We start from the raw sequence: 10,003 nt of genomic DNA on the forward strand, positions 1-10,003 counted from the left end.
CTTATGCACCCCCAATCCTAGAGGGCGTACAATCTTCTTTGATGCGTATGTACTGTCGGGAAATTCGTTATCCTTTAGAAGCTTCTTCTTTAATATTTTCAATAGCTTCTCAAATCCTTTGTCAGGTACACCATTCTCTGCCTTCCACTATAGCAATTCTAGTGGGGTACCGAGCTTTGTGTTGCCACCTTCGCAATTGGGGTACAACCTTTTTTGTGATCCTCTAACATGCGATCGAACTTCAACTTCTCCTTTTCACTTTCGCATTGTCTCTTTGCATCAACAATGTCCCATCAAAGATCATCATCGGGCACATCATCTGGTTCCTCTCGATCTTCATCAGCTTCCCCTATTGCAGCATCACCATATTTAGGGGCACATAGTTGTCATCATCCTCCTCTTCTTCGTTGTCTTCCATCATAACTCCTCTTTCTCCGTGTTTGGTCCAAACATTATAGTGTGGCATGAAACCCTTCATAAGCAGGTGGGTGTGAAGAATTTTCCGGTAAGAGTAAGACTTCGTATTCCCACATATAGGGCATGGACAACACATAAAACCATTCTATTTGTTTGCCTCAGCCACTTCAAGAAAATTATGCACGCCCTTAATATACTCAGAGGTGCGTCTGTTACCGTACATTCATTGCCGATTCAACTGCGTGCATTATATATAATTAAGTGTGTCAAAAACCACTACAGGACATCATGAAGACAGAAGTGACCAAATTAATAGAAGTCCATCATCACATTAAAACCAAAATACATACATAGTTCTCATTGAACAACATATAGCTCTCCAGAGCATATAATTAAACCATACATTGAAACTATCTAAAACATTTCAATGCAACAATAAATGCGATCATAATCGCAACTAAGATAACAATTGATCCAACGGCATAATGATACCAAGCCTCAGTATGAATGACATATTTTCTAATCTTTCTAATCTTCAAGCGCATTGCATCCATCTTGATCTTGTGATTATCGACGACATCCGCAACATGCAACTCCCATATCATCTTCTCCTTCTCATTTTTAAAAATTTTCCTTCAAGTAATTGTTTTCTTCTTCAACTAAAGTTAACCTCTCGACAATAGGGTCGGTTAGAATTTTCGGTTCACATACCTCCTAGATAAAAAAATCTATGTCACGTTGGTCAACATAGTTGTCATAAACACTAAATGAAATAAATAGTTATAAAAGATAATATAACACATCCGAATCATAGTCAGGACGAGGGCCGACGGAGGCGGATACCAAAACCATCGCACTATATAATAACAAACAATAATAAAAGTAAGAAAATTACACAAGTATCTATCTAAATCATACAAGAACTTTTTTCTTTTAAAAAGAAGATAAGAAGAAGAGGCTAACCACGGTGGTGCCAGCGACGAGATCGGCGCGGGCGATCAACGATGGTGACGGGGACGGGACAGGACGGATCACCAAAACTAGACAAATCTTGAGGAAAATGGAGCTTGGGCAAGGAGCTTCGAGAGGAGAAAGCTTAAGTGTGGCTCATGCATTTCATCGAACACCTCATGTTCAAAGGAGGTGAGCTAGAGCACAACACACCTCTCACACACCTCTCCCAAAAAACAGAGCAGTGAGCTGAGCTGAGCGCGCGGGCACTATATATAGGCTTCTCTTTAATACCGGTTTGTGGCTAGAACCAGGACTAAAGGACCTCATTTGGTCCCGATTCCAGTCACCAACCGGGATCAATGCTTATGGGCCAGGAGCGAGGCCCATTGGTCCTGGTTCGTGTCTGGAACCGGGACCAAAGGGGCCAGACGAACCGGGACCAATGACCCCGAGGCCCGGCCGCCCCCTGGCCTCACAAAGCAGGACCGATGCCCCATGGGTTCCGGTTCGTGAGTGAACCGGGATTAATGGGCTTACCTGGCCTAGACCAAAGCCATGTTTTCTACTAGTGTTTTTACTTTCTCTCGATCCTCTCTCGATTTCTTCGAAACTATTCGTCAGTATGGACCCGAAACACGTCCTTTAATTCTCTTTCTGGAGGGAAATTAAACGGCAATCACAACCTGTAATAAATAAACTGCTAATAGCAACCGTCTTGTCGTTTGCACGCGTCGCTTGTAACAATATAAATAGACATCACCAATAAAGATTTGGACTGCTGGTTCATTTTTACTTTCTCTTGATCCTCTCTCGATTTCTTCTAAACAGCTCGTTTCGTATGGACCCGAACCACGTCCTTTAATTCTCTTTCCGGAGCGACATTAAACGGCAATCGCAACTTATAATAAATAAACTGCTAATAGCAACCGTCGCGTCGTTTGCACGCGTCGCTTGTAACACTATAAATAGACATCATCAGTAAAGATTTGGACTGCTGGTTCAATTTTACTTTCTCTCAATTCTCTCTCAATTTCTTCTAAACAGTTCGTTGGTATGGACCCGAAACACGTCCTTTAATTCTTTTTCCGGAGCGAAATTAAAATGGCAGGCAATCGCGACTTGTAATAAATAAATAAACTGCTAAGTCGGCGGTTTGGAAAACGAAATCTGGAGAGACGCCAAGATTGATGGATGCGCAGATTGAAAGGTGGTTTGGCGTATTTCCTAGGATTTCACGGCCAGAGAGCCATGCACACACACGTATCCAAGATGTAGTATATATATATATTTGCTTTGGATCCATTCTGATCTCTAGTGGGGTACTACTATATAGGACGTACGGATTAGCAGCATTGACCAGTCCGTTGTTTATTTACTACTAGTGCACAAATTAAAGCAAGGAATCCAGGCTCGCACGAACAGAAGCGCAAGCGGACTCCTCGTGCTGCTGAAACTGAAAGGGTATACTGGAAGTAGACGGGCAGATGATCACCCACCCACGGGAGGGAGGTCTCTTCTCTTGAGTGGGATCATCACCAGCACGGCACGGCACACACCCGCGCGGAGTGCATAAACATCTAGTACTGCGCACGTAGCTTAAACTCGGTAGGCATATGCTTGCAGACCCTCTGCACCGCCGGTCTCGCCATGAGCATCTCCCACCAGGCCTTCACCTTGGGGTACTCATCAAACACCTTGGCGTACGGAGTGGTCATGAAGTAGAAGGTGAATGGGATGTGGTTCAGATCGGCGAAGCTGATGGAGTCCCCGGCCAAGTACCTGCTCTTCTCCAGTCGGGCCTCGTAGATCCCCAGCACACCCCTCAGCCGCTCCAGGCTCTCGTCCACGACGGTCTGGTTCGGCGCCGCGCCACCGCCGGGGATGATGAAGGGAATGATGATGCACTCGAACACCACGGGCGAGATGGCCGGGTAGTACTGCTGGGCCTCCACCTCCGTCCACACGTCCACCATTGCTAATTCTTCGATTCCGCTGTTTTCTCCGAGGAGGTCCAGGCCGGCTGTCCCCCCGTACTTGCGGAGGATGTACTTCGCGATGGCGCGCGACTCTGCACTCACTCATCGATTTGTTAGATTAGAGAAACCAACCAATGGATTTTTAACATGATACTCCTAGACAGGTATATTCGTGTGTACTGATGTGTTAGAAGGCTCACCGAACAGGACGAGATCGCCATCTTGGAACCCAGGCATCTTCGCAAACGGCTGCAAGTAGCATCTCTGTCAGAAATCATCACCTGAACCTGATACGGTGACCCATCGACGAATTGCCGTCTGCTTACGTTTAGCTGGACGTGTTGGGGCCTCTTGTGCTCGCCGGCGACGAAGTCGACGGGCACGAGCTCGTACTTGGCGCCCACCTCCTCCAGGAAGAGCAGCACCCGTGCGACGTTTGTCAACATCGGGTGCCCGAACACCTTCACCGGAGACATGTTTGTCCGTGAACTTCACGTTATGGATGCTCTACAGGCAGGAGAGGGCAGATACTGGAGCAAGACTCTGCTCTGCTCTGTAGCGTGTGTGTGTGTGTGTGTGTGTGGGAGGAGGCCTTGGATGTTGATCTCCATTTATACACAGAGCAGGGTCTCCTTTTGCTTATCTTGTAAGACCTGGTGATTTCTATTAGTGGAAATCTTCTTTCAAAAGAATTACTAGAAATCAGAGAGAAAAGCTCTCTTTTATCGGGAAAAAACACAGAGCAAGGAGCACCACACCCGCGTGGCCCAAGGAAATAACAAGGCTTCAGGACTGACCGCTCTGAATATTGTAGGACTTTTTAGGTAGTGTCTAGATCTGCTTTATTTCATTTTTGCCAAAAAATATATGAAATGATGACTGCCAAATGAGCTCTTAATAAATCATTTAAACCGGGTAAGTACTGTAATCATCTTTGTTAGTTTATCGCATACTCCCTCTTAAATTATCCCACGGGAGAGATCACGAGCACTTTGAAAAGTTGTTCCGGATTTTTAGGGATAAGCACATGTATACTGTTATTACAAATCTAGACTCCTAGGCATATTCCTTGTTCTAGAAATTGTGGATCGCTGATGGCAGCGATGACAACAAAGGCAGCCTGACTTTTCTTGCCATCCCATCCTTGGATACATGCCGGGCGGCTGCAGCCGTGGCGGACTGGCGGGGACACAGCGAAAGCGAGGAGAGGCGGCAGCAGCTTCTGGTCCAGCATCAACCACGACGACAATAGCTGAAGGAAAATATAAAAGGTCTCATCTGCTCCTCATGTGGTCACGGTGCATCTTCGTGTAACATCGCCGCCGGCGGCTATGACCGGCTACGATATACGACGACAACAAGATGACTTCATATGGCAACCCTTGCGGTCTTGCCTGACCGGAGACGACGACACTTGAGGTTCATCATCCCATCCTTTATTTTCTTTCAGGGGTTTCACCATCTCATCGTTGAGGTATATTCTCACGCATGCATTACTTTTATGCATGTAGTTCCTCGTACTAATTTATCTTCCATTGTTCATTAATTTTTTTTATCTTCCACTGACTATGGCGTATGGCAGTGTAATCTATGCACACCACGGTGACCAAGATCCATGGACACCTGGGCCCGTGCTAGCTGGTCTGTCGTCCGCATATCTATCGGTGCCAGCACCACGTACCCACGATCGGCTACACCTATCCTGCATCGACATCGCGGACGGCTGTGATTTTTACGACGTCCAGAACATACCTAAGGTGGATTAAAGATGATAGAAATGGTCATAGTGGGGATAACATAAGTAGTATCATGCACTTCGGACTCGCAAACATGCTTATGTGGTAAGCAATTAAAGAAGATAGAGATGGTTATAGTAATATAGATAGATACTGTAACATAATAAATGTTATGCTACTATGTGTCATACATGACAATAAATGAAACCACCTATGATACTACTCTATGATACTATGCACTATGGATGTAGTATTATACACTAGTATCATATGCATGATACTAGTATATGATACTTCCCATTATGAGCAGCCTAAATCAACTTGCAATTATTAGGTCGCTAGCAGTTGGCCCATTGATTTAACAAGTGTAGGCGACATACAGTATCACTTTAGCAAGTGGAAAGGTCAAAGAGATTTTCCATGCATGGCGGCTATCCAGCTGCCGACATATTCCAACATGGAAGATTCTTCGCTAGCTCTACCAGGCCACGATATTTCAACGCGGGAAGATAATCATGTCCGCATAACTTATTCGAGGCTTGGGACAGATGGTAGCATAGGAAGGAATGTGCCCTCTCGTTTTCTCGAAAACACTAAGGGTGGGTATATGCATATCTTATTAACTAAAAAATAGAAAAATGCCTCAAATTCAAAATCAACAAGTAATTGTACATTCCGATATAATTTTCATTGTCACTCAATTGAATAATTTTTCAGTATCGATGGAAATGTATTTTTTTTAATCTTTGTTCTCATTCAGTTGAATGCTACAAGTTCCGAGAGTTAAGCTTGCCAGCGATAAATCATTTTCCAACTTGCCAACGCCTTGCATGTTCTATAAAAAATCAACTTGCATGCTATTATTACGTCGCTAGCAGTTGGCCCATTGGTAAGCGACACACTAAGAATACTAGGCCCGTAAGGGTTCGAATTTTCTGGTTTTTTCAGAATTTTTTTACCACCCCTGAGAAAATGACACGTGTTGCTGGGGCTTTCCTTGCTGTTCCTACTTCTTAGCTACCTAGCATCTTGCAGGGTTTTTTTTACCACGTCTTTCTTTCTATTGAATGCCCATGAAGGGTCACGTCAGTTTCCTGTCATGTCAAGTCAGTTTCCTTTCATGTGTTTTTATTGTACGTGTCCATAGCTGGTTCCTTCATTTGCCACGTTACAATTTTTACATCAGTTTCAGTTTTTTTTACTATGGAAGATGGGCCCGGTCGCGACACGTACTTCTCTCTAGAAAACTCCAGTTCAATCTCATGTCCCCTCCACTGCTGTTGTAGATCTATAATTTGTCCTACGCTGTTTGAGCGACACGTTTTCTCTGTGTGTGCAGTACATCCTACAGCGACCTTCCTTTGTTTTCTCTTTAATATTTGTTTGGTTGTGCGATGCATGCATATGTCTTGGTCCAGTTCACGTGAGCTTTTCCGGTGGTCTTCTAGATTTTCCGCGATTGCTGCATGGGCCATGCATGTCGCCACGTTTGCCAGTTTACTGATGGACACGTTGCCTTCTAGGGTTTTCTGGTGGGCTTCATCTTTGTTTTTTCTTTGCTTTTGGCTGCCTATAAGTAATTGGCCTGGTGTTGGTTCACCGTCTCTGCAAGAAATCATCCAACCCTCTATCCCAACCCAGCACTATGCCGCCGCCGCCCCCTATCCTCTTTCTCTATACGGGCGCGCAGCCTCATCCTCCCCCAACCTGGTCGCCGGCAGCCCCTGCGTCAGGCCCTCCGTTCCCCCCAGCGAGGCCGAGATGGTAGCACGGCGCGTAGCCCCATCCTCCCTAGCCTGGTCGCCGGCCAGCCCCTAGCGCTAGGCCCTCCGTTTATCGGTGGCGGTGTTGGCGTTGAAGGATGGGGCGATGATGCCGTCGGACTCTTGGAAAAGCAACGCAGGCAGAGGAAGAGCACGCGCCCCGGCGTCGGAGGAGGCTTGGCAGGAGATGGTTGTTCTGCTGCAGGTACGTGAACGGGGTGGCTAGGTTGACAAGTTGGCCTCCTCCGGCATCCTCTCTTCGCCCCGCTCCGGCTCCAGCCCCTCGCTTGCCGCCTCCTGCGACGCCGATGTTGAGCTCTCTTGCGAGGTGTTCTATCAATTGACCAAACTAAGCCAAGTCTGAGTACGGACGATGGTCATGTACTTTCCTTCTTCAAGTACTCCTCCTCCTCGGCGTTCTCCTCCGCAGGCGTGTTCCGCCCCAGCCAGGAGTTCGTCGAGCGCGGCCTCCCCCAACGGGGAGTTCTACATCTGGCAGTGGCGCGTTGGCGTGCCGCACGGCGCTGGGATGTACTTGTGGATGGACGGGTGGATGTACGAGGGGGAGTGGTGGCACGGGCCGGGGCAAGTTCTCCTGGCCGTCGGGCCAGGAGTCACCTTAGAGGGCAAGTTCAAGGACGGCTTCATGGATGGTGACGACACCTACATCGCCGCCGTCGGGGACAGGTACAAGGGCTCCTGGTCCATGAACCTTAAGCACGGTAACGACAGGAAGAACTACGTCAACGGCGACCAGTAAGACGGCGAGTGGCACTCCGGGCTACAAGACGGCGCCGACCGCTACATCTTGTGCTCAGCCCTGCAGGCTGCAGCATAGAGAATTCTCTTGTGTATTCAGTTCGGTTAGGTTCAGTTAAGTTGAGTTGAGTGGAGGCATGCAGCTGTTGTCGGCAGGCCTTGTTCTTCTGGTTCTCGTCCCACGCCTTCACCGACGACAACTTCCGATTCATCTCCACCTTCACAAGCACCACGTCTGTACGCGAGTTCATTCATTTCGTGTGTTTTTGTATTCATACCAAACAAAATAAAACTGAAAATCTGCAAACCAAATTCACCGAAACTTGAAGCAGAGGATGGACTACATGATGTACGTAGCTTTGTAAGTTTCTGAACCTGGAGTTGTTGTTGGCGCTGGGGCTCCATCAGCAGCAGCAAGATGGATCGATCGATTAGAGTTAGCAACTTAGCATAGCACCAAACTGATGCAGGAGTGATATATCCATGTCTGAACGTTTGTAAACACTGCCACTACCATTCTAGAGTCACCCTGGTGGACGACGCGCGTAGGAGCGTGAGGACGGCGGGGAGAGCGGGGCGCTTCTGCCGCCGTCGTCCCGGGCGCCACACATCGCCAAGTGGGTGTCCCCGCGGCAGGCCAAGCAGCAGGAGGAGACCATCGTAATTGACTCAAGCACTAGGAGCTCCTACTCAACTTGCAGCTCGGGATCAGGTGGGTTGCTTCTGTCATATCCCTTCGTCAGCGAGTCTGAATTACGATGTGTTCAAGGAATATAGTCAAGACTAAAATATTTGCATTTGCTTTCAGTACCTTTGCTCCACACAGAGTTATAGGAATATAGTAAAGACTAAAATATGTGTTCATCTGGAAGCCTATATAGACGCTAAACAATATTTTAGTGTGTCATCACCTGCATAGACTTTTCTCCCGTAATAGTGTGCTTCCAGTTTGTTGGTTCATGGACGGTCAGATGGTTGCAGCGTACCACCTGCTTCGCTGGATCGACTTGAATAGATTGGCTGTTGATAATATGTCTTTTAGGACCAGCAGCAGTGGTTTGATTCAGATGTAAATCTCACTATCGCTACATCAGGGTCAATATCTTAGGTCTAAGAAGAGAATCAAAGCTTCGTCCTTCCATTACCCACTATCACTATATAAAGTGGATCACTTATGCATGTATCAATTAGATTATCTTTTTTTGGTATGAACTACTTTACCACGAATTGAATCTTGGAACGACTTACGAAATATTAAAAAAAAACTAAATAGCTTATCAATTCTTTTGGCGCGGCGTGCCGCCACGCACTATTCGCTAGTCACTTACCATGGCTCTAAATTTTCCTGTTTGATGCTTGTGGCCTTAATAGCAAGAGAGACTTTCCACGGCTCTGGCTCTCACCAGCTAGCGAGATATTTATTAGGATTAATTTGTAATTAGGGGAAAATCTCTCCTCTTACCCAAACCGTCGTGCGGTTTGTCCCGCACAGACGCCTCTTGCTCCTGCCCTATGGAACCGACGCCTCCCTTCGCTCGCGACTCTCCAGATGGTATAAGTAGCGCATGTAACCATCAATCGATACAGAGATTTCACTTTCGATCTCAAACACGTTATCACACACGTAGAACAGCCAGCGCGAGCAAAAAAAGGCAAGAGAGAAAGGAGAAGAGAGGATGCACTCGCCGCCGGTGAGATGACAAGCCTCATCTCCTTCCTCCGTCTGATCCGCGAGGACGGTCGCCGCTACCGCCTCATTGCCCTTCGCCGCCATGGAGTCGGGGGCCTCCGCCGTTTCCATCGTCAGATGCAAGCCATCCGACGGTTCGGCCGCAGCGCCGCTGGACGTGGCGCCTCTGGCAACCATCGCGCCGCTCCCAACCACCATGCCGCTGGACGCGCCCGTCGCGGTGCTCACCACGCCCCTGGAAACGGTCCATATGCTCCTGGACGCGCCCACTGCGGTGAACATGTTTTTGCGATTGAGATCATCTTCTCTCGCATATCAAACTTGCAAATTTTTGAATATTTCTCCCTCCTTATATATGAATTGTAGCATACACAAGGTAATGGCAATGTAGCCTATTACTGTGAGATCTAAGTGATCCTCAATGTGTTATGTTACACAATTGAGGTTGAGAATTTTTCAAGTTTTACACTTGAGCATCAATTTTTTGCGTTCTTATTACAGAACCATGATGGTTTTAATTTACCACCCGTGAATTAATTATCTCTGGTTCCTCATGTAGGCAAAGATGACTGCCAAAGAGTTTGAGGAGCTTGCCCTCATTGGCCACAGCTATCCTACATGGGCTATGGACATCAAGATCAGTCTTGCATCTCATGGGATTGCACGTGCAATCCATCCCCTGAGACTCCTCTCCCGGCTGGAGCCACG

General features: G+C 47.2%; 1 protein-coding gene across 1 annotated transcript; it reads right to left on the reverse strand.

Moving 5' to 3' along the window:
* Positions 1–2,830: 2,830 nt before the first annotated feature.
* LOC119294922 (glutathione S-transferase 1-like) lies at positions 2,831–3,938 on the reverse strand. Its single transcript, XM_037573217.1, has 3 exons — positions 3,674–3,938; positions 3,548–3,596; positions 2,831–3,439 (listed from the first exon to the last, which is right to left on the reverse strand). Exons 1-3 carry the CDS (start codon positions 3,821–3,823, stop codon positions 2,949–2,951), a joined length of 690 nt encoding a protein of 229 aa, XP_037429114.1. The 5' UTR covers positions 3,824–3,938; the 3' UTR covers positions 2,831–2,948.
* Positions 3,939–10,003: the final 6,065 nt, after the last annotated feature.

The sequence above is a fragment of the Triticum dicoccoides genome, chromosome 4B, assembly GCF_002162155.2.
Source record: "Triticum dicoccoides isolate Atlit2015 ecotype Zavitan chromosome 4B, WEW_v2.0, whole genome shotgun sequence".
NCBI lineage: Eukaryota > Viridiplantae > Streptophyta > Magnoliopsida > Poales > Poaceae > Triticum > Triticum dicoccoides.

Coding starts and splice junctions, on each gene's coding strand:
- LOC119294922 (XM_037573217.1), bottom strand. CDS start 3,823: ATGTCTCCGGTGAAGGTGTTCGGGCACCCGATGTTGACAAACGTCGCA. Junction 3,597..3,673: donor CCCAACACGTCCAGCTAAAC/GTAAGCAGACGG, acceptor TGCTACTTGCAG/CCGTTTGCGAAGATGCCTGG. Junction 3,440..3,547: donor TGGCGATCTCGTCCTGTTCG/GTGAGCCTTCTA, acceptor GAGTGAGTGCAG/AGTCGCGCGCCATCGCGAAG.